This window comes from Gopherus evgoodei, chromosome 16 (assembly GCF_007399415.2).
Source record: "Gopherus evgoodei ecotype Sinaloan lineage chromosome 16, rGopEvg1_v1.p, whole genome shotgun sequence".
Classification (NCBI taxonomy): domain Eukaryota; kingdom Metazoa; phylum Chordata; order Testudines; family Testudinidae; genus Gopherus; species Gopherus evgoodei.
In genome coordinates this window covers 22,157,211-22,182,099 of record NC_044337.1, presented here as the reverse complement: position 1 = coordinate 22,182,099, position 24,889 = coordinate 22,157,211, and the positions used below count along the sequence as shown (strand labels likewise).

The 24,889-nt window shown below is 49.3% G+C and overlaps 1 protein-coding gene across 10 annotated transcripts in view; it reads right to left on the bottom strand.

The window, feature by feature from the left end:
- Window positions 1-1,214: 1,214 nt before the first annotated feature.
- The window catches only part of LOC115636067 (disabled homolog 2-interacting protein-like), a 218,705-nt gene continuing 195,030 nt past the window's right edge, over window positions 1,215-24,889 (bottom strand). For 6 of the 10 annotated variants that reach the window (XM_030535704.1, XM_030535711.1, XM_030535710.1 and 3 more), the window contains 5 exons: window positions 23,626-24,499; window positions 20,356-20,508; window positions 14,236-14,438; window positions 10,757-10,844; window positions 1,215-6,391 (listed from right to left, as the gene is read on the bottom strand). In XM_030535704.1, coding sequence (XP_030391564.1) covers window positions 6,224-6,391; window positions 10,757-10,844; window positions 14,236-14,438; window positions 20,356-20,508; window positions 23,626-24,499 — 1,486 coding nt within the window. In that variant the 3' untranslated portion in view covers window positions 1,215-6,223. The remainder of the gene's footprint in view (window positions 6,392-10,756; window positions 10,845-14,235; window positions 14,439-20,355; window positions 20,509-23,625; window positions 24,500-24,889) is intronic. The other 4 variants (XR_003996801.1, XM_030535706.1, XM_030535705.1 and 1 more) reach the window with 4 other exon arrangements.

Here is a 24,889-nt window from a genome sequence, read left to right as displayed (position 1 = left end):
TGCATCCTACCTCCAGAGCAACCCCCTTCCAACACAGGTCATGCAGGAGGGCCTCTCCTCTGTGCTCTCACTAGCTTCCAGCTCCTGCAGATGTTGCTCTGTTTTGGTGTGGCAGTGCCAGGGCGCGATTTGCTTTGCCCCCAGCCACGAGCCCAGGCTGGCTGCAGCCATCGGCCACCTTGAGGGTATAATCATGGGCCAGCTCATTAAGCATCTCCATGTCAGGCTGGAGCCCTCCAAGGAACTGCCTCATGCTGGTAGCAAACTGCCATGCTTCCCTTGGGCCAGTATTACCTTCTGCCCCAGGGACATGCTCAGGGGGCTGTGCTGGGGGCAATATCCTAGTCTCTGCCCTCCCACATAACCACTATCGCAAAAGCCCTGGCTAGTCTTTGTTTGGATAACTGGATTCTGCCTCCTACATTTGCCCTGGTGTTTCAAGTGGCTAAAATAGGCTTCATTGCTTGGCCTGAATGGTCATGGTGCTGTGCTTCCCACCCCAGAGGTGGCTGCATTTCAGTGTCTGTGTTCCTGGGCTCTAGCCTCACTGTGTGCACCTTGCAGCTGGTTGGTATTGCTGTGTCTGGGGTCCTCCAGGGGAGGGGGCTGGTGCTAGGGGGCACATGTTTGATCTGTCATCCTGCTTCCAGGACTAACTTGCTTTCCCGGCAAGCCCCTTGGTGCTGCCATTATCTTAGCACACCCTGGGCCGCCTGCTCTGCTTTAAAAAATTCCCTTCTCCTATGCCTGTGCGCCCTGGAACTTTCTTTGTATCTTGTTCAACTGTTCTCCTGGTGGAGGGGGAGGTTCCAAGCTCCGTCCCCATATCTGGCGTCAGTCTCACACTGCTGTGTCGCAAAGAGGAGTGGTGGGTGCAGCGTGAATGTGCTCTGGTACCTTGGTGCTGGGCTGAGTTTCACCAGAGATTAGGCTTGTGCCATTCTTGAGATCTTGCCCCTAATATGGTAGTTTCCAGCATCTCCCCTTCCACTTCCCTGAGATCTTTTGTTTTCTGGCTAGGAACATCCTCCCTTCCACTATGCACTTGAAGAGACCTGTAGTTTTGTTGTAATATTTAGTCCCATAGAAGACTAATGAGTCAGACAGCAGAAGCCAGCTCAGGCTGCCACCTGGGGCCAAATCGGGCAGGGTTTGACTGATTAACACTGTGGGCGACCTGACATAAAATAGCTAAATAAATCTTTAATATTTCTAATTGCAAATGTACAGAAATTGCACGTCCACATCATTTCTTTGAACACCAACAACGTTCTCTGTACATTATTACATAGTTTAAAAGAGGCCGAAGGAGTTTCAGCAAACACTTCCACTTTGCTTTGTTTTTAAACATACTTACAAAAACAGTTTTTTGTTTTTTCTTCATAAGAGGATATAAAACATAGCAACTGCTGATCAGGAACAAGTATCAGCCTAAGCAGATATACAGAGAGAGAGGTATATCTTAAGACACAGTGATGGATGATAAAGGAATATGTGACCATGGAGACTGCACTTTGGGTACCGATAGTTGATGTAGAACCACCTAAAAATTTACAGCAATGTCACACCTCACATTACCCGTGAAAGTCAATGGCGAAACCAAACCCCTGCTCCAAACCGCCAGCATTTTAGGACTTTTGTAGACTGTCCGTGGTTTGGAAAGACCCTGCTCAGCAAATGAACAGGTTTCTCTCTGGCCCAAATGAGACACACTCCCCCTCCAAGAAAAGAAAATGACAGCTCTTCTCTGCACAGCAGTCACCCAAGGGTGCCTGGGGCTGACCCATAATGGGGGGGGGGCAGTATTAGCACAGACACAGTATCTGGCTAGAAGTGAACAGCCTCCCATCTGGGGCAGGTCAAGGAATCACTTGGGAACTAAGGGACAGCAGCAGCTGCACTCACTTCAGATTACAGAACTGGAAAGGCAGAGCTGGAGTCCCAGCTTGTCCTGAAGGCAGCATGCCAGAACGGGGCTGGAAAAGACCCAAGAGGTGATCTGTGGGGAGGCCAGACCCTGGAGATCAGTGCAGGGTTGTTCCCCTCTGTACCTTTGCTTGGTTTTCTTCCCGGGCGGGGGGGGGGGGGGTTATGGTTACAGAAAGGCAATGAGCTTGTGGAGCTAATGAAGCACAGCTATTGTCACCCAGGTTCAGCAAATCCCTATCACATGCCTGGGGAGACCTCCAGTCTATTGATCCAGCATAACCTTGTGTGTCCTGAGCCAGCAGTAAGTTACACAGCTGTACCCAGGTGGGGGGAGCCAGGCCACTACTCACAACGCCAGGAGTGCTCGAACAGCGACAAGCAAAAACCACAGTGCAGAATTCCCAGGACCTGTTTGGGTGGAGGACATTTCTGCTTAATAGATATGGGGGGGATGGGAAGAAGTTTTTGGTTACTAAACTGTTGTAGTTGGTAGGAGCTTCTGGCTCTGAACTTAAAGCACAACCCCCGTTGTATTAGACTTACAGCGTGTAGCAACCGTGGGATAGGTCACATCCCAAAGCCTCATGCATTTTCTCTCCATCACCCCAAATCAAAACCTTGGTTCCATCCCAAGGGGCAGCTGAAATCTGAACCCAGATCTGAACTTGCTTACTTGAGCCCACCTCTGTTTAAAAACAAAACAAAAAAACTCGAACAAACCAGCAGTAGAGACACTCAAATCCTGACCAAATAAGCAGCACCAGAAGTAAATTACTATATACAACTGTTGGGTGAATAGGTACATTACAGTCAAACACCAAGAACATATACAAAAAATTGTAAGACTTGCATCAAGATAAAAATCTGTGAATGTTTGTTTTGTTTACACTTTTACAGTTTTTGCACTAGAATAGGCTCTTGTCGCAGAAAGCACGAGAAGGAAAACAGCAGGTCGCATGAGGGTCAGTAGAGTGGTGGTTTTACTCTCTGTCGCTGGGAGCACCTCTGCACATTGTCTCTGGTATTGCTATGCGAAACACCAGGCTTGAGGATAGGCATTGCACTCACAGTCCCACACTGGTGTGCAGCTTATAAATAAAACCACAAACTGAAGTAACACAGTTAGAGATGGGCCTGAGCCAAAGCGCCAGATCCGGATCCCATGTTTTGCAGTTTAGGGGGCATCTCTCCAAAGAAGAGATTTCTTCTGGGACTGAGTTCCTTTTCATACTGGCTCAGGAAACTACAGAACATCAGAAGGTGTCGGATCTGGAAATGTTAGTTTTAAATAACTCCCTGTGGAAGGGTTTAGGTTTTCTGTTACGCCAGCAGCACAACGTGCACGCTTTAACTGAGATTTTGGTGTTAACCAAGATTTTGTAATGTAGTCCCTGTAAAGTGAATGGAGCAATGGATTGGCTCAGGGCTGAGGAGTAGGTTAAGATGTATAGTACTTAGCTTCAGTTCTAAATAGACAATTGTTTCGGCGGGGGGGGGGTCCCCCTGCAAGTTCTTAGGGCGAGCACTGAATTTGCATCCAAAAACAATTCCCTGAAGTTTCCGTGTAAGAATGGAAATCAGTCCCTGCTAGGACACCCGTCCACCACCCCTGCCTAGCATTCTATGTGAAACAGCTTCCATCTTTCACAGGAGGAATATTTCAGACCCTAAAAAAATAACCAGAGCTAAAAGTACATCTCCAGGTACCAGCTGTTTAAAAAGAGTCTTTTTTTTGCAGGGTTCTTTAAAGATATTTGACACTGAGACAAAGGCAGATGTAAGCATATGTACCAAATTGTTCATAGTACCCTGTATACTCCTAACCTGTCTGGGTCTTTCTCCTGGGGCTGTCAGTTTTGTGAGCTTCTTCAAAGCCATTTGTGCTAATTCTCCAATATTCAATGGTCACTTGGCTCTCAGGAGCTCCTCTTTTTGGTTTTACGTTCATGCCACACTGAATTTAAATCAAGAGATGGGACGGCATTCCTTGCGTGTGGAGAGCTTCGAGCGCAGACAGACCGTCAACCATCCAAGATCCGGAGCTGCAGAAGGTGCAGCCCTGTGTGACCTGGGCTGGGGCTTCCGTGGAAGAGAAGCTTTTAGAAAAAAGCAGCTTTAACTTTAAAATAATCCCCTCCACAGTGAATCTTTTTAGGATTTGCAGCTGCGGGACAACACAGAAATGCAAACAGTGTCCTGCTAGCACAGACTAGATACTGTGGAGTTGGTACCTAAGCCTATGCACAATTCAGTATCCTAGTCCCTTCTGAGTGTACATTTAAACACGGTACTGGGCAAACTAGGACAAGCATACAGCAAGTATATGCTCTTAATGGGAGGAATAGGCAGACGTCCTATACACTGTACAGTGGCATCCATGTCTCAGAGAAACCATCTCTCTAGGTCTCAGTATTAATGACCTGTTCTGAGACTGGGAATCACGAAGGACTAACTTAAAAAAAAAAACAACCAACCTGCACCGGTGGCAAGTCAGTGGCATAATCCCCTGCTAAGGAGATTGCCCCTCCGCTGAGCAACACACGTCTGAATGTGCCGAATCTACTTGTTTCAGCAGTTAGGAAAGTCTAATCCTGGCTTATGTCTGCACAGTGCCTCCTGACCATGGGAATTTCGGTGGCTGCTGCTGTTCTTGTTGGTTATTCCCTTATGAGCATGTTTTACATTCTTCAAGGCTGTTAATTTCCATGCAGTGCTCATTCCCAATCTAAAGAGGGCAGTATTCCAGAAAATGGGCTGTATTTTTTTCTAATGCATACTGTGAAAGAAAAGAAATACAATTACCAACCTTCATGCTTCTTCAGGGTTTTTCTTTTCTCTGACTTTTGCACACACCTTTGCATATAGCACCACCCCCCACCCCACAAATAACCCTTCCTCTTCCGAGCAAGCAGCCACATCCTAAACAAATACTGGTGTCAACCCAATTCCACTCCATGAATCGTGATGGGGCTTCACAACATTCTTCTGAGTGATTTTTGGCTAACGACCCACACTTCACAACCCAATGGCTAAGCACCTGGGCGAGATGAGCAGATGTGATATTTGCTGTGTTCAATAACAGGAAGTTTAGTGGGATGCTACTCGTGTGGAACTTCTCATTGTGTTATATTTGTGACAAGCCAGTGTGCCCCTCCTTCCCCTCCTTAGATTGCTGAGAAGAAGCTGCATCTAGAAATGAAGAAACCATCCCGAGAATACCAGCTCCCCTTCTCTGCTGGAGTACAACAGTCCCACTGCCTTGGACACAAGCCTGCACCAGCTGCACTGGCTTGACCTCTGACTAGTAGGTTGGCAAAAAGTAAAGCAAATACAGACCGCTGTTCTCTTGCCGCAAGGTGCCATCTTAGGTGTAATATGCTGGACTCTCCAGTGAGCGCCGGAGTCCTACAGAGGTAACGCTTGCTGTGACACTGCGTAGCCCAGCAAATCTTGCTAAAGTGCTATTCACTCCCCTCCCAGGAACCTGCACTGTTGTCTATCTGTGCTGGCATTCCTTTGGCTACCACCCTGCACACCTTGCACGTCAGACCCTGCTCTCCCGAGTTCATTCAAAGCCCAATTCTCTTGTGTGAGCGTCAAACGGTCAGTGGCACACTACCTCCAGCATGGCACAGGACATCTCCCCTACTGAACAACGCCGGGGAAAGGCACTCGTTCATGGACCAATGCATGGAGCGTACTCCAAGTGGCACACAGGAGGGATGTGCTGTGGCCACCTCGATGTGAAGCTACACAGAATGACCCACCGAGCAAATTAAGTGCCATGGCAGAGCATTTCCTGACGTGGGCTGGAATTAGACTAAGTGCATCTCACAACAATACATTCTCATCCTCCACTGAGCTTTTACCAGCAGACACCCACCACTGAAGCTAAGCTGAGTGGACCTGGCACAGGCTTTCCCAGCCCCCTTTATTCCGCTTACTGGCACGCCCAGGCCATTATTATGGGCCAGGAGGAGCGTCCTTTGGGCAGTCTGAGAAGGAAAAGGTTAAACATTAAACACTGACTTAAATCCACCCGTGACAGCAATCCCCCCAAATGCGGAGCTCTCCTTTTTCCACACATTTCACACAACTCGGTCTCGGTCCTCTCAACTCGCTGGCGCTGGTGTCTCCCACCACGGAGCAGTCATGTGCGCCATCAGCAGTAAGGAGCTGGTTCCTTGGGGAGCGGGGGGAAAGACAGCAGCCATTCTCTGAAGCACGGCTCACCCCTGCTGCTGCGCAGTCTTTCAGGCCAGGCCTCCTCTCCTGCAGCAGCTCCCTCCGCGGGTTAACAATTGCTGCTGTTTCTGAATTCTCCGTTCTCTGTAATCTGTAATTTAGTTGGGTTTGTGGGGGAGATCCCGTTACGTGTCTGCATGCTGTACCTCTCTTTCAGCTGAGTAAGGGCACTCATTAACCGTGCGTTGGCCGCATCCAGTGAAGCAATACGTTTCTCCTGCAACCAAACAGAAAGTGGGGCGCTTTCAGTGAGTGGGCCTGTGGAAACTGCCTCCATGTGACCTCACCTCTTGGCAGAGGTGTGCAAAGGCAGGGCCAGCTTTGCTTTAGCAAACCCAGGGAGGATTTGGATGAAGGTCCTGTTCCACAGGAGCTCACAGATGTTGAGGGCTGGACAGTTTGAGTAAACAGTATCGGTTCAGACCCAGGGGAATTGGGAAATTTCTGTCTCAAAGGACAGTGTAAACAGATACCACTGCCAGCCCCGCCCTCCCTGCAGAGAACAGCTTGGCTCACACAAACTTCAACATGTCAGGCTTTCAGGCTAGTGGAATCAGCGCTAAATTCATTTCATCATGTTCTAATGGACCCTGAACAAAGAGAGAGAAAATGGCTTCTATTATTCTCCAGTTACACAGGCACATGTCACACACATGGTTTTTTCTCCCACCCAGCAGCAGTTAGAATGAGGATAAGGTTCATGTTCTAAAACCCAATTCTCTCCTCTAATGGTTATTCATTTCAATGTTTAATTGATTTTGTTTTAATGGAAGTTGATAGTTCAAATGCCTCACAGCCTGCCTGGAAAGCTGCGATGGCAGGGTCCCATTTCTCACTGAATACAGAGGGGGCAGAGTCCAGCGTTATGATGACAAGGATGGGTGCCCAGCACTCCCTGTGCTGCAATCTGGTTCTGACACCATCTCCTCTGTGAACCTGGGTAAGTCACTTAGCCCCACTTGCTCAGGTCCCCCAGCCGCAGACAGAAATACTTACCCGAGGGATGTCCCGAGGCAAGATTAGCGATGGTTTGTTTGTACACTGCATTGAATACCATTCTCTCCCTGATGCTAGCTAGCACTGGGGCTCATGTTAGGATGTGGTGGGATCCAGAGGCATTGGAACTGGTTAAAAATAGGAAGGTGAAGTTCATGCTCTAGAGTTGCAGCTGCAGGGGTCTGGAAGGGATCCCCCAGGATTCTGTGTTTTTGGTTTTTTTCTTCCTCTGAAGCATCTGGGATGGCCAGGGCTGGTGATGAGACATTGGGCAGGAAGCAGCAGGGCTCTGCGGTGGCACTGAGCATTCTCTCTTTCAGGCGCTTGGCCAGCTGGTTCTTGCTCACATGCTCAGGGTCTAACTGATCACCATGTATGGGGTGGGGAAGGAATTTCCCCCCAGGTTAGACTGGCAGGGCCCGGGGGGCTTTTTGCCTTCCTCTGCAGTGCGTGGGTGCAGGTCACCTGCCAGAATTATCTGGGCATATCTCACTTCATCATTTGCCCGCCATGACTGGGGCCTCAGGATGACCGAGAGCCATCAGTGCCTATTGTCTGCCTGTGGCCTGTCCCAGTCTAGTCACGTGTGCAATTCCGTCTTTAATGCTCCAGCTCAGAGCAGATCCAGCCTAGTTACTTTAGAAGAGCGAGCAGACCTTGTCGACATTGAATTGTGGTGCTTGCTCTCCAGGATGTGCGCCTCACTGGGCGGCTGTGTGCAGTCTTTGCTCAGGGATAATGATTATGGAGATCAGGATTTGGCCAATTTAAACTGGAAAATCAAAGTAAACCTTTGTTTCCACTCATCACTCCAGTGGTAGAGCAGCCATGTAGGAAAAGAGTCCAAAAGGAAACGCCAGGAAATGGGCTGTGTCTACTTAGGGGGGTTAGAATCTTTAAAGCGCTGCCCAGCAGAGCTGGACACGGATAACTGAGGCACGCCTGTGTTGTAACCACTGCTCTCATGCATAAAGTATCACTGATGTCAAGATCCTTCAGCCTGATCCATAGCAATGTATGGGCCATGGATCTGTTTCAGAGCCGTGCACGGCAAGTTAAAGCATCAAAGGGCATTTTGGCAGAGTGAGACCATGCTGATGCTTATTTTTCTGCCCAGAGCTCTGTGGGCAGCAGAATCCCACGTGCTGAGGTAGCTGCAGCAATGAGGAAGGATAAAAGTGTGAAGTTTGATGGCAAACCCACAGAAATGGGTGAAATTTCACAAGGGAGAAAGTAGTAACTTTCTGCTCAGCTGTGCTTTCCTGGGACCTGTTCAGGCCCCAGTCCAGCAAGGAGGGAGCCTCTTATGCTGGTTGATCGGCAGGGTCCTTAGGTACCATGTCTGGACGATGGGGGAATGATTGATGCCTGGTCTGGCCTGGCCGTGCAAGGTTCTGAAGCAAGCAATGCTGCTTAGTGGATGGGATCGGGTGCCCTCCTCTGAACAATACCTGTGCCCCAGGGAAAGTTCCTAAAATCCAATTAAAAAAACTGGCCAGGCAGTGCTGGAGGCTGGCTCTGAGAGGAGGAGAAACAGGTAGTGTGCGAGGGCCAGGGTGACGCTGAGAGAGTCAAGTGCAATTTGCAGGCTATGGAAGGCACTTTGTCATTAGCTGTCTGGTCATGGACTCCCCTCCCTCCCCTAAGCTCAGCTTGAACCCCCGAGAAGTGGACATGCTGATTTACTGGCGCTGAACCAACGATTGTAAAGATAAACCAATTCCTTTCGCCAGGTTCTCCTGGCTCCTTTCCCATTTGCTACCCAGTGAATCATTACTCAGGAACGGTGACTCACTCCATGATAAATAGGGTCATTAAGCATGTAGTCTAGAATAGTGGGACCTTGCTGCAGATGGTAGCCAAGACACTGATCTGTTCCTGTGTTCAAACTGGAGCAGACTGTCAGCATCCACAGCCTGTATATCTCAGGCACAGTTTCACACCGACATTTGCCCCAACGTTTGCACCCATAGTTAATTGTGGCCACATGTATTTAATGAGCTGAGTTGGGTGCTACAGTTAGCTAGGAAACGAACTTCAAATATTTGTGCCTGAACAAATGGAAGCCAGCCCTGGAATTCTCTCCTTCTCGGCAGCTCACTGGCTAATGGGAGCCTCTGCAACTACTAGGCAGGAGGTCGATCGTTTGTCAGGGGGCTGAAGTAAAAACTCAGTTCAGGCAGATTTTCAGCAGTGACTAGAAGAGTCTCTCTGATGGCCCAGGCAGGAGAGAGCAGCCAGATCTTGCACATGACCTGCTAATGGAAACAGCTGCCTTTACACTAAACTCCTAGAGAAGAAGGAGAAGACTTGCCTTTTTGCACATCTCCCACCATCCAGCTGCTCAATGCCGGGGAGGGACAGCTCAGTGGTTTGAGCATTGACCTGCTAAATCCAGGGCTGCGAGTTCAATCCTTGAGGGGGCCACTTAGGGATATGGGGCAAAAAATCTGTCCGGGGATTGGTCCTGCTTTGAGCAGGGGGTTGGACTAGATGATCTCCTGAGATTCTATCAATGGAAAGGGGAGCTGTGAGCAACGGTAGAATGGTTTGTACCATCGTCCTACAGGATGGGTACCTGCTCTTTATCAGTGTCCTTAGTCATTCAATGGGAGGTGCAGTCCCTGGTAAGGAACAGGCTATGCTACCCTACTCTAGGGTACGTGTTCTCTGTATGGTACTTTTTAATATTGCTCCTGGCATCTCATGGGCAAAGCCCTGATGTTCTCCACCTTCACCATCAGTGCCTGGTAGGTGACTTTCTGACCTACAGATGCTTGCTTCCCTTTTCCTCCACCTTCCCTTCCCCTCTGTGGTGGCTTTCCAGGTCACCTCTTTCCATCCAGCACCCACTGCCAGTAAGCACAAACATCAGAGCGCTTCCCGGTACACAAAGGGAAGGAGTGACTTATAAGCCTGTCATGGTAATTTCTCCCCTACAGAGATCTCTCTGCAATCACCAGTGGGCATGGGATATAGAAGCATCTGAGGAGCAGGTGGTGATGTTAGCCTGCAGGGCTGCCCAGAGAGGGGGGCAAGTGGGGCAATTTGCCCCGGGCCCTGCAGGGGCCCCCACGAGAATATAGTATTCTATAGTATTGCAAGTTTTTTTTTTTTTAAGGAAGGGCCCCCCAAAATTGCTTTGCCCCAGACCCCCTGAATCCTCTAGGCGGCCCTGTTATCCTGTCCGTGCAGCGTAACTCCTGCAACCAAGGGAGGCTCAGAAAGAGACAGGCTTCTACCATGAACTCTGACGTCTCTTGCTTTGGGTTTAAATCAGCCCCTTTTAAGGCTACACTGAAGTTGAGATGGTCCTAGAATCCCCCATCTCCATTTCAGCCTCCTCATACACTCAGTGTCTGCTGCCAGGGAGACCACGGTCTCAGCCCCCTGGATGGATGGTGCTGTAGCAGTGCAAACACCACGATGGGAATAACATCAGGCAAAAGCCTTACCTGCGGTCTGGATCCGTCAGTTTAGTGCCAGGCTCGCTATGCCCACTAGGACAGTAACAACAGGATCTGCACATCAGGGTGGCTCATTCCCCCAGCACTGCTGTACATCCTGACATTAAAAGGGTACTGACCTGGGCATCAATAATCTTCTGTTTGGAATCGACTGCCGCCTGCATTTCCGCGTGATCTTTCTTTAATTCCTCCTCGACCGACATCAATCTGGCAGGAGAACACGGAAGCAAACACTTAGCTTCCGAGAAGCAGAGAGTCTAGCTGCTGTTATTAAACAGCGTGTCATGCCTGAGAGACCGAAATCAGAACAAGCAGAGCATGGGCAGAAGCGGTAACCTCTTCCCTCCCACTGCCAGCCTGCCCTGGCCCTGCCCAGGACAGACTGGCCAGTTCCAGCTCCTTGGCCACTCTAGCTGAGCCTGCCGGCTGCGTAGTGGGTTTTGTGATAGGGACATCTGCCTACTAGAAACTATGCTCAGACCTACCAATGCCAATGACTCTGGCTTACCCCTGCTCCCAGCAGGTTAGCTGGGAGTGCTGGCCTGGAGCAGAAAGGCACTAGACACCCTGTTAGAAAGCCATGGAGCTCTCCAGGCCACCACTAGTTAAAGTGCAGTGCTAGTCCCCCTCCTTGTGCTCCTTCATCCCCATTTCAGTTCTTCAACTCACAGCCTGGGTCAGCCCTGCACAGCTGCCAGCTCTCTGGTGACCCAGGAGGCTGCCCGAACAGTGGAGTGAGGCTGCTCCGATCACCTGTTTGCGGGATCCACTAGCCTGAAAGGCAATGCCCCTCTGTAGAGAGCATCCAGGTACAAGAGTCCATTAATTACATGTGCTAGGATCTATACTGGCTCTTGTCACATCCAGCCACCACACCATTAGGCTGGTAGACATTTAAATCAGCCTCCCAGGATGAATGATACAGATTATTTCTTCCCTTACTCCTTGACAGCAGAGAAGGCAAAGAGTTGATTTATATCCCGAAAGCTCAGAGCGAAGGGTGAAATAACAGGCCAAACCAATGGGAAGCTCTCACGTTGTAACCCCGCCTTCAGGGAGCACAAAAACCTAAGTTTTTTCATGTGACATTGCAGGCATTAGCGCACACAGCACCCCAGGGTCAGGGAATCTGGAATCTCGGCAGTTAAGGTCAGATTAGGGCTGGGGCCATGAAAAATTGCTGGCCCTGAGTGGCTTGTTGGTTAAAAAAACAAACCAACCAAAACTCTCTGCTCCGATAGTTCAAAACCTTGCTGTTTTCTGTCTGACTGCTAAACTACTCTAGACACGAGCAAACAAAGGATGGGGTGGGGAGGGAGCTTTAGAGCAGCTGATTTAGGAGAGCAGCTTAAAAAGAACTGAACGGGTCTAGCTTGGCTAAAGATAGTGACATTGGGCCATAACAGCCTATATGTACGTAAACACCACAGGGGCAGAGGGTTACCTGATGCCAGCTAGGAGTAATGAGATGGAAAGGAACACGCAAACCTTCCTGACTGTGAGAGATGTCTGCTGGAGGCATAATCCCCAAGAGGAGAGGCAGAAAGTCCATTGCTTGGGGTATAGAAAACAGGACAAAATAATATACTGAAAGGAGAAATCCTACCCTGAGCCCAGAGAGCTGGACTGGGTTCAGAGGTCTCATCTATCTCTAAATTCTACCATTCAGTGAACCAAGAAAATCTCTGGATTCTGTCACCCCAAGCTTTAATAGGGACAGGTGCCCCTCTAAAGGAGCAGGGGGTCGCTGGAGCGAAATAGCTGAAGTTTGCAAATCTGAAGTTGGAAAGCATGTGGGAGCAGGTGAGGGCTCCTCCATTTCCAGCTGGACCCCAGGAAATTAAAAACAATGAAAAGCTAAAAGTTGCCCAGACTTGTCTGCACCTCAGAAGAAGTTTGATTCTCTTGTAGCTTGAGGTCACTGCTGATTTCAGAACTACTGCCCCCCCACCCCACCCCAAGAAATACAGATTGATTGAAAATGTGGTGCTTTGGTTACTGCGTATTTTGCATACAACTGTGTAACACCACTGACTCCCATGGGTTATGCTAAGGTGTAATCTGGCCCAGTGTCTGAAGTCCTTCAGAACTGACACAGCACTATGTAAATACCAAAGTACTTTCACAGCCCTGCTCCAGGGGCTACATTCAGATAGCCCAAGCCCCTGGAAGCTTAGAGTTTTGATTCAGCCCATTACTAAGAGGGGAGCTTGCTGGAAATTTCACACCTGGTTCCAGGTTTGGCCTGTAAACCCACGACCCGCTCTGAATTTGAAGGTTTCATGGATTCTAAGGCCAGAAGTGACCATTGTGATCATCTCATCTGACACAGGCCATAGAACATACCCCAGTACTTCCTAGAACAGATTTACTAGCCTGATCCTGATTTCATCCATGGAGAACCCACTACGACCTTGGCTGAAGTGCTCCAATGGCTAATTACTTCACTGTTAAAAATGTACGTCTTATTAGCAGTCTAAAAGAAGGCACGAATTTCCAGCTGGTTGGATCCACCCTGGATTCACACCCTTCACTAATTATTCTCTCTTTACTACTGGGCACAGGGCCAGCTGTTCATCTTTGGACATGAAAGGCTTGGGCACTGCACCACTCATGCACATGAGATGGGAATACATGACAAGAGGTTTCAGGGCACCATTTCCAGGAAATCCTGTTGCCAGGCTTGGGCATGGCCATTTTGTGTGTGTAACAAAGAGTGTTAGACAGCATTGTCCATCCCAAAGCACTCTGCAATCTATAGCTAGAGATGCCACACTCCACCTACGACTAGGGCGACAGAGGCAGCGGACAGTGGCCCGCAGTGTACTGCACACCAGTGCCAGGAGAGGAGTGATGGCAAAGAACGTTTAGCAGGGACCATCTTGTTGTTGTGTGTCTGTGCTGCACCTAGCACAATGGAGTTCTGCTCCATCACAAGGGCTCCTAGTTGCTACAGGAATACACACAGTAATTCACACTACTCTTACAATCCACCACTCCTATAATCTTTATGTTCACACAGACTGAACATCTTCGCTATGTGGTAGGCATTCCTCTAAAGGCTCATCAATAGAGGATGACAACCTACTATTGCAACCAGCAGCCAGAGCGTTATTCCTTAGCTTAAGAGGTAGAGGACTGTGCTGAAGACTTGTGATGAACCTTGTTTGTAAGATTTCATTTGAGAGACCACACAATGACCTACCTTCATTTCTCTACCTGAGAAGAGTTAAACTGGCCCTAATGGGGTCCAAGGAGGAGACTTCAGCTGTGCTATAGCGTTCTGCTTGCTTACAGCTAATGCGGGGTGAGGGATGGGGGGCTAGAGTTAAAACACAATGCGATACTAGGGGTCGCCTGTTGCTTTAATGAGTAGTTTCTATCACGACTAAATTGATCCACTTTATTAACAATGACATAAACCAGCTTCTGTTCCAGACTCACTGTTTTCTCTGTTAACACAATCCCTACCTATTTTGGGGGGTAGGGGTGGGGGTGGAGGGAGAGCTAAAGCTCCCAGGCTCCCAACTGCCTACATGCAGCTACGTCCTTGCTACCATCATTTCTATGTTGGGATTTCTCTCTCTCTTCCCCATACCTGCTGATGATCCCCTTCATCTGAATGTCTTTATCTTCCTGCTGTCTGCGGAGCCGCTCCTCGCTCTCCTCCAGCCTGGCCTGGTACTCCAGCATCAGTTTCTGGGTCGTCTCCTCCTGGCATTTGAACCTGTTTTCATAGTCCTCCAGCTTCTTGTTGGAGATACGGAGCTTGTCCTGCAGCACCACCAGGTCCTGCTGGTACTGGAGCATTCAAAGAGAAAGCACAAGGCATTTTTATTACTAGGTTTTTTCCCTCACCAAGACTCTCCAGTAACCCAGCCATGCCCGTCTCCTCGCATTAGACTAACTGCAAACCCGCACAGGAGCAACCCTGAATAGCTGCTCAAAACCTTCTCTTCCGTCTTCTCCTCCAGACTGCACGAGAAGCGGAGCTGCCCTTCTGCTGGGATGACAGGTCACTGGCAGGAGCAGAGAATGGTTGGTTAGCATCGTTTGGAACTTAAAATGAGGGTGCAAGTTAGCTCCACTGAATGGCAAATGTATGCGGGCAGCTGCTCAGGCTGAACAGCAGGGCAGGGTTAGACACAGCAGGTGAGGGAGCACTGGTGGGGTTCTGGCTTCAGGCATCTGCTCGTCAGGTCTGTGTAAATAAAGAGATGGCACTGCGAATTCTGCACATGCTTACATCTGAATCCAATCAGCTGGCACGCTAGGAAAAGCTGACTTCCTACAGGTTCATACAGCCTGAGTTTAGGGAAAACATTTAAGAACTGACTGTCCAAAAGTGAAAGTCTTGCAGCCCAAGCAACAGCTCATTAATAGCGATCCCTGATCGGGCAATGGGCACAAGGGGCAGCAATAGTCTTAGAGTTCACAGCACCTGTAGTCAAAGGACAGTGAAAATGCTCATCAAGAAGGCATTCTTCCAAGTCTAGGGCCAATCCCAGAATGACTCAGGCACTGTTCCCACTAAATCCAGGCAACGCCTACAAGAGCAGAGGCTGGGCTGGGTTTTGGTGGGATGTGTTCAGTTCTGGAATGTGTTACATTTTGTTACCCAGCTGGATTTTCTGCACAGATGCACCCAGCTTGGAGACCTTTTCAAAAGGAGCTAACCCAGCCATGTGAGGCTGAAGCTATGGTGGGTGTCACCATTACATACAGCTGGACCCCAGGGTGACCGAGAGCAGCGGAGACCACGCCAATCACATGATGTCTCAGCAAATAGCACTTTCGATGCTGAACAGCTATTTGCTTTTTTAAAGGAAGTGTTGAAATGTTGCAAAGAAAGGTGCTGGTCTGGCCACCCTGGAGACTGAAGGTCTCAGCACAGGCAGCGCCAGAGCAAGATTCATTACACTGGCCTCTGTCAAAGTGCCTCTCTGCAGCCATTCAATCATCCTCTGTGGAGACTGCCCACGTTGCCAGCTGCTGTCAGGGTAGTTTTTGTGAGGCTGATACCTGTCCGCTGCAGCCATCAAGCTCAGTGCACATGGGCCATCATGCAGCCAGCAAATGATAACCACACTTGGTCACGTACCATGGGAGTTACTCTAATTGTGCTCAAACAGTACTATAGGATTTGCTCTGATGAACAACCATCAGATCCCCTAGGGCACGAACGCCCCATTGTCTATGGCCAAGCTTTTATTAATGTGCATTTTCCCTAGGAAGCTGGTGCTTAGAGCCAACTCCTACTGAAGTCAATGGGAGTTGGATCAAGGGCTCACACTGGGCACGGATTGATCAGAGACGGTCAGTTGTACACTAGTGCAGTTTGACTTTCACTTAACCCGCAGAGTCAGGATTTCAACCCAGGTCTCAATGGGAGAGGAGTTAGTGCATGAAGCCAAGACTCCACCTATTGTGCTTTTCATGTCAAAGAACTTGGAAAAAATTTTGATAAAATAAAAGTAAATAGCGGCAAGACTCACAGAAAACAAACGAACAAGTTCAAAACACAGGGGATTTTTCTTTTAGTCAGTAACATCACATTGAGCTGTTGTGGTAGCTCAGCATTTGGTACAACTTCCTTAGACAAAGGAAAACTCCAGTGTATAAATGTGCAATAGAAAGATTTTTACTTTGAAAGGAGTGACTTTTCTAAATTGCCTTAGCACCACCAAATCAACAATGATTAATAAGCAAACAGGAACCTGCCATTTTGATGAGCAGTTAAAGGAGTTTGAGACACTGTAAATACCTGACTAAAGGCAGACAACTTTCAAATCTGAGCTAAGGCAACTTATCGAGTATATTACTAGTTATAATAAATGAAGGCGGCTCTGGTTGCTTTTGATATTGAGTTAGTAAATAGTGGCTACATCGCTGGTAATTTAACCATTTGTTTTTAAAGCTAAACAAACAGAAGGTATTCAACAATACCTCTGCAAGTCTCCTGCCTCTGCTGAGCATTCAAATGGTAGGCTACATTTCTTGTGTTCTAATGTACGCCCTCACACAGGGCCGCCTGCCGGGGAGCATTACTAGACTGGCAGCTCTCTTGGGGCGGGAGAAGCCTGTCCCATTCACTGACTGGAGATGGCAAGGGCCAGATTCTAGCCATGTCAATCAGTGCAGCTCCACCGATGGCAAATTGTTACAGTAATTTCCATTGGCTGAGAAGTAACTGCAACCGCGACCCACCTGGCTTGGAATTCATGATGCTGAATATTTGTTGTGAGTAGCTAAAGTATTAAGATGATGGCAGGTAGAGATGGGAAAGCCCTATTAGATCCTTCTGCCAGGGCAGACGACAGCTGTGACACATCACTGTGGTTTTCCTTTAATCAGGTTTTTGCAGAGTCACTGAGACGACACAGTTCACACACACACCACCTGGTGAAGTGGGGGAGACAGCAACACCCATACAGCGCACAGAGCGGAGTCACTCAAACACGGAGAGATTCAATACCTACCCTACACTCAAAATAGGAGCAGCGTAAGGGAGCTCCAGGGATAGCAGGAGAAGCCTCAGGAGAGCGTGGGAGTCGCTCCTGTCTCTAGAACACTTGTCTCATTGTTGGTTACCATTCAAGTCTTACAGTAATGGGGAGAGAGATTATGCTAATGAAGAACTTTAATGCCAGTGACTGATATGACAACAAAGTAACAAAGGATGCTGCATGGGAATGAGATACCAGGCTCTGGTGGGGTCTGCATTTTGATATTTTGGCACAGAGCAGGATTTATTGAAATGCTCTCAGACCTCGTAATCCTGACATGGTCTGTCTCTACCCAGCCGGGTACATACTGGTGGAGAGTCTGCAGCATCCTGTCCCTCCCTTAGCCTGCGGGTGAAACCATCGTGGAGATCTCTCTGGCAGGGCAGAAAGCCAGGGCCAGAAGCTGCAGAGAGTAGAACTCACTTGAGAGGCCACCTGTTAAAAGGCGAGCCAAGGTTACCGGAGAGGAGAGTGGGTTTGGTGAGAAGCAGCTTAGCGACTACCAGTGGGGAAGCGGCACACGGAGTCTGCTAACTAGGGTGCCTTCTGCCTAGTCCTAGTAGTTTGCAGATGTAAATCAGGGCATAAGCCTTCCAAGGCCTGGCTCCTCACTCACGTTATTCTGCTTCCCAACTCTCCCGCAGCAGCTACGCCAGCCACGCTGACCTCCAGTGCTCCATGCTACACCCAGTGAGCACCTGACGTTTCACTGGTGGCCACTTTGGAGACCCCTGCTGGACTCTGTGCTAATTACAAGGATTCGAGACTACTCTTATTTAGCAGTCGAGATTTTTATAGCCTAAAAATGAAGGCAGCTAGCTGGCTGACCTTTTCTCACATCAGATGCTTTCTGATCAGCCCCCTCAGCACATTTCTCTTCATGTTATAAAGATGCCAAAAGGGGGAAAAAATCACTAATAAAATGGCTTAAACTCTTAAAAACAAACCAGGCATTTTTTTCTTTTATTAGAAAGATGTGAGATTTCTCCTTGTGCTTCTCAGTCCCTGCCCGTCGAAGGCTTTGGCACTTTGCTCAAGTTTAACAGATGACAGACAGCCCAGAGAATGGTGCAGCACCAGAGAAATGATTACAAAACTAGAAACATCCCTGCCCCTCAGAATAATACACAGAGGACTAGCACTCAAAGTTTCAGGTGATAATGAATAGCTAATGGGAGGCAGAATTAGCATTTGTGAGCTCCAATACCACAGGGCCTTGTGTGTCTGGCTGCTGGGAGAGCTTGCAAATTAAAAAGAAAAAGATCCCTCCTCTTCCCCAGTGTATGTGATTTCCACGCTGACTGGCCTTGTGCTGGGCATGAAGGTGTTGGTGTCACCAACGGGCTAATCCGTCACAGACAAAAGTGATATAATTCTGGTCAGATATGACAAACTCTTTGCTCTTCCCTATGACTGATGAAACCTGCCCCTAGCGATCTGATTTGAGTTGCAGTATCTTCCGCAAACTTTGACTGTAACATCTTGATTTCTAGCTCCACTCACTCACCTCCATCTAGGCATGCTGGTCTCCTCCCTGCTCTTCTCCTCGGGCTGGGCTGGGAGCCGGGGAACCCAGCCAATACATCACTCTTCCTACAGCTAGGGCCGAGTAATGCTGAGCAAATAATGGACTTAGTGGCCGAATGGAAAAAGCTGAAAAAATCTGGTTCATTTCAAACCAAAACTGAACCGTTTTGGGTGGTTTTTCTTGCCAAAACGAAAAAAAAAAAAGCACAACCCAAATTTTTGTTCAAGTCACACGAAAAGTTTCAAATGGTGATTCAACTCGACATTTTGTTTGGAGTAGATTGTTGTGAAATACGAGAGAGACAAGGTGGGGAAGGGAATCTCTTTTATTCGACCAACTTTGGGGCAAGGGGGAAGAAACTTTCAAGCTCACAGGGAGCTTTCCTCTTCTTCTTCCTGATCCAAAGCAGGGCTCTGTGTAGCTCCAAAGTGTCTCTCTCACCCACGGACGTGGGTCTGATAAAAGAGATTCCCTCCCCCACCTTGTCTCTCTCACATCTCAGGACCAACATGCCTCCACCAACTGCTTAACGACAGTTTTGAAATGAAACCTCAATAGAGTTTGTTTAGAAAACGTCAAGGCAGAAGATTTTGACACTTGATTTTTTGGGGGGGATATTTCTGACATCTCACTTGAAATTCACCAATAGCTTCAGTGCCTGGAAAAAATGCGTTTTGTGGTGAATTTACTATTTGCTGAACGTATTTTGTGCAACTCGAATGCGGAGCTACTCCCTGGCATGGGATGCTCAGATTTAACACAGCAGCTAGAGACCACATCTGCCCTGGGAGCCGGAGGTGCGAGTCCCAACTTGCGTGGACATTGTCGGGCGTGGTCTCACCGAGCCATGCACCACTGATGGGAGTGTAGCTGTGGTAGCAGAGGCAGCAGAGAGTGGTGGCACGGGCTCGTTGCTCTGAGTACATGTCCATGGGTACCGGGCAGGTCTGTACTTGGGGCAGCCAGCCTGTGCTGCCGCTCACTGCCACCTGGGCTCCTGTGGCTACACTACTATTTTTAGTGCGCTAGGACGATGAGCACTAGCACGTACATCCACTCAAGCTGGGAATCACACCCCTGCTCCGAGCACAAGACCTAGCCTTTGAGTCACTCTCCCCAGAGTGATTGGTCTATGGTCTTGGTTACATGGCATCAACCTGCAGCAACCTCATTTCAGTCAATGGAGTCACGCCAGCCTTATGCTCATGTAACAGGGATCAGAACCTGGCCCCTACCCTTGGAATGCGCTTCTGTCTTTTGTAAGCCTGAATGCTGGAGCTCATCTTGCCCCACCTCCCCTGAGCAAGCCAGGAGGGCTGCCCGCTACTTCCTGCCTTGTTCGTTTCGGTCCGTTCTTTAGTTCACTTTGTAAGCCCTGTTCTCTGCAGTGAGGGTACACAGGGCTAGGGCACTGACATGCATTGCTTGAACTGGCTCTGCAGTGACCTGGTGCTCTAGCTTCTCATAGTCCTTCCTGTCCCCTCTGTTCCTCTCTTGCCCTGAGAAGAGGGACAAGCCAGGTTGCGGAGCCTGAGCAGGGTCCCCAGCATTCTGCTACCAACGTGCGCAGGGACACAGTGGGGTTTCTCCCAGGGCTGCTGCGTCACCCCGTGCAGCTCGATTAAATGACGTTTAAGGAAACTCTCTCTAGTCAGACACTCGTTTCAATCCAGTCAGGTTTTACCTTTTCTGCTTGGCTGAGCTCGTCCTTATTCCTGAGCTTATCCCTGTGCTTGGAATCTGGGTCAATGCTTTCATCTTCTAAAAAGTGCATGTTCATATTCAAAAGCCATGCAGCAGTGCGGTCCAGGGCATTGGGGTTCACAGGAGAAGGGGCCTACAATGAAACATACAACCATAACAAAAGAAAAATCGGTAACAAAAATGGATGTGAAGCTAGAGAGCAAGAGAGTTTCCTTCCAGCTAAGCCCGAGGCCCCAGTACTGCTCCGATGGAAGGAATGGGTCAGAGCCCCCGAAGGAGTCTGGGAGAGAGCAAGGACACCGCCTGTTAATGCACCTTGGTTATTAATGTCAGCTTGCCTTTATAGGCCCAATTCTGCCACCCTATAAATCCACTGGCATTTGCTGGGCTTCAAGGGGATCCGCTCAAGATCAACAGGCCCTAGTCCCTGGGCTGCTCTTGCTATTGTCTCATGCCATGTGGCCTACCAGGGTTCATGCTGCAGGCAGACAGGTTGTGTCTGCTCAGCCTCCAGGTAGAGCTGTTGCTTAACTCTTGAGCTCCTCCTCCATCAAGACGCCTCTTCGCCTGCTGCAGAGTGATTTCACTACAGCCACAAACAGATTTACAAAGTGAAATGCGACTTTTGATCACACTTGGGCCCTCCTGAAAAATCTACAATTCTTCCAAGGCAGATAGGCACACAAGGGACCCTACAACAACAAACTTGGGGGCTCTGCGTTTCTAAATGCTACAGTGGCTCAGAAAATGAGATTCTCGTAAGTTTCAATTAATGGGTTTCCTTTCAAGGAGATTGCTCTCTAGCCATCTGCACTACACAAGTGCTACTGCAAGCAGTGGTCTACCACCAGCAAGCTAAGGACACCTGTTCACTGATTAGCCTGGGCAGAGTCTCTGTAAACCCAAAGGCAAACAAAATTGCCTAGAGATTTTCCAACCGCATTATAAACTCCAGGAAGTGGATCTCCAGCTATTTTTCCTCTATCACAGCTGACTACAAATTGTAGTCAGTGCTTTCTCAGGCTGAACACTGTGGGTTAGGGTGAACGGGACAAGAGGATCCAAGCTGAAAACCAAGACATATCAGGGACTTGTTCACATCTCCAGCCCCCCGGTCCTTTCGGTCAGTCACTGGCAGTGGCAGCATGAGAGCAGATCCCTTGCTCTGAGCTGGAAAGCCCTGGATGGAGAAGAATTCTTCATAGGAGCATTTGGGAAAAGTCCTCCCAGTTCGAGTCAGATGATTCCATGAAGGCTCAGTGGGGATGGAAACAGTTACACTGATGTTACTACCCCTCTCCCCCTCCTGCCCCTCCAAGTAAATCTTGCCTCCTGGATCCAGGACTTTGAACCTGAACTTTCAGACTCAGCCCTTAGATTATTCCCCTGCCATAAATGGGCCCTTAGCTTCTGGCTTCCTGCACCTCTGGACTGGGAATTGTGACCCTGGCAGGAGCAAAGGATGCAGGTCTCTCAAAAGCGTGTGGCCATGAGGGGTGGAGGAAATTGTCCCTATTGTTCCTTTCAGCCCCATAAAAGATGTTTGGGGTTTTCTAGCCCGGTGAGTGCTGACAAAATGTGGGTCAGCCCTGCATGAATGATGCCTCCTCCCTCGCTGGGCATCTTCCTCCGAACCTGACAGAAAACCCTGAGCTAAGTGTATTCAAAACTGGATCCAACACGTGCAATAAAATGAGGAAAGAGGCGGTTGGAAGCTCTTCCAATCAGCAGCAGCGAGGAACTCAGGAATCCAAATGAAACGGCCACTGAATGGAATGTATTTCCTCTCAAACTACACTAAGCCCCGGTGAGTGGGACCAAGCAGTTTCATTATGATTGGCATGGACTGTTACTACACCACTGGACTACACAGATAAAAAGGCAGGAACGGCACTGCAGGGACTCCTGCCCCCTTGAGGAAAACCTTTGAGGGAACAGGGTGTGTGAACTCAAATTGGCCAGAGCTTTGTGAAGGGTCATCAGGCATCCATTCCACTCAGCAGAAGTACTCTGGAGCAGCCCCCATTCCCGACCAGGCCCCTAAGAGCTTTGCCGACCTCTCTGTTTTCCCCACGTAATGAGTATTGATCCTTATTATATAAATGCTGCTACACAGCCAGCTTGCTAATGCCTACACCTACAGACAGCTCTGCTGTCCACAGAACAGCCCCGCATCTGATTGACAAAATGGCTTTTAATGGCCAGCGCTGGTAAAAGGCTCTGTAGAGTCCTTGAAAAAGAAGAGCAATTATGCACACCTGTCCGTCTCTTGCGTTCGAGTGTGCTGACTTATGGGAGCCGTGACACTGTGTCTGGATTGAGATGTAGTGGATAGTCATTAGGTAGGCACATTTTTTTCCGGGGAGGTATTTTCTAAAAATAAATTTCATCTGAACTATCAGAAATCCTCAGTGTGTTTCTTTTCCTATGGGATTAGTTCTTCGGAAAAAAATCAGCACTAGGAAAACTATTTCCACATGCCAGCCAAACAGGCTGTGTCCAAGGCATCAGGAACAAAGCAGGGTGATCTGCTACTTTTATTATCAGGGCTACATGCAGTGAAATTCACCCCCAGGCAAAGGTGGGCTTCAACTGGCACACAGTGTGCACAGGAGGGAATTTCAGCATTGCTGATTTTGCTGGAATGACTGATCTTTCCCTTTTTTCACACCCCTCTCCTTCCCTCCCCCAAAAATGCATCCATGGGAGATTCTAAAAGACAAAACTAACAGGATTGGGAGTGTCCAGTCGCACCATATCCCCAGAGAAACAGCAGCAGCAGGATGGAGCCTCTTATTTAGTGGAGATCAGGTCTTGATCCAAGTCTGTGAGATGGAATTTGACTGACTGTGGCATGGGATGAGCAGTTTGCATGTGGAGGCAAAGCAGTGACAGGATGGTGGAGCGGAATGGAGGAGAGGCTCGAACCTCATCACTACCTGCAGCCCCGAGGCAGTCGCACTTAGCAGAGGAAATGGACGCAGCAAACTCCAAGAGCGAAAATGTAAACATCACCTTTTCTGGATGGGCTGTCTCAGGGCCAGGCTTCGGGCTGGAGCCAACGCGTGGCCCCACACTGACTCAGCGGCTCAGAGCCAGCCCCACCTCCCCATCCTGCTGCCAGACTGGAAGGGGAGGAAAGTCATGGCCTAAACTCGCAATTCCCTCCACGAGTTTGGGGCCTGATCCCCACCCACCTCCCTTCCATCCACAAGGCTGGCTTTGCTCGATCTGGCCTCTTGGCACTAACCTGTTTGTGCATGGTGCGCTGCTTCATCTCGGGACTGTCGCCCTTGGAGGAGGAGGACTGTTGGCGGAGGCGAGCCCCGCTGCCTGGCCAGTCGGGCGAGGAGGACATCATGCTCCCGCTGGATGGTCTCTGGTACTGAACTGTGTTCAGTAGCGAGGGCGGCGTCCTGCCCCTGGTGACTGGTGGCGGGGGAGGGGGTGGTTGGTCTATTCGCCTCTGGGGGCCGGCGCTGTTCTGCCGGGGCATGGTGGGCTGGCCAGCTTTCTCTGTCAGAGAGAGCTGCCGGCGGGCCAGCTCCCCCGTCCGCCGGGTGAAGTCCTCGCTCCCGGCAGGGTTGACAAAGCCGTGCTTGTTGGCCGTCAGCTCCTCACTGTTGCTGTGGGAGCTCAGGGAGCTGTGGCACTCAGAGCCAGAGTCTCCCAAGCCCCGGGGGGACAGTGGAAGCCCGGCCGCCATCTGGTACACCGGGTTCTGGAACGATAAAGGTGCTAAAAGCTGGGGCCTGCCGGGCGCGCTCTCGGCGTTGGGTGTGGTGGGGGTCTGGCCTACCCTGCGCACCGTGGCCATGCCAGTCACATTGTTCTGCTGAGTTCGTGTGGTCCATATGCCCTGTAACGGCCCGACAGATGACTGACTGTCATTGAGGGAGTCAGCGGCCCCGGGTGCATTTGCCCCACTGTCCAAAATCCGATTGTCCTGCAAGTCCACCATAGACATACTCTTGCTGCCATTGGACATCTGCACGTCAGGCTCATTGGCCTCCGAATAGCTGGAGCTTCGGGCGGGCGAGGGCTGAGCCCCAGCAGACCTTGTGACAAAAAACAAGTCCTTGTTTTCAGGGGTTGGAGACGGTAACCGTGTGAAATCTATCAGACTGCGAGGAAATAAACGCATAAAGGAAGGGGAGAGGAGAAGAAAAAAGAAGAGCTGTGAATGCTACACTGCAGCAGGCAAAAGTAATCAGCAAAAAGAAACGAGTAGGAAAATCAGTATAGCCCGGTGGTGTAAAGCTATGCAAACAAGCCAACCCACCATGTATGTGACGGTGTGTACAAAACTCGGTCACAGCACTGCTTCCCTGGGAAAATGGGTTAGGGTGAGAGCTGGGCAGAAAACAGAGATTCTGTGCTGTGAATCATTCAGAGATTAAAACCAGTCCAGACTGATGGCAAAGTGACAAACTTTCAAAAAAATTCATGGAAAAAAGTTGGTGCAATGTTTCCTTTCAATTTTTTTATTTTGACTTTTTTTTAAACTATAATTT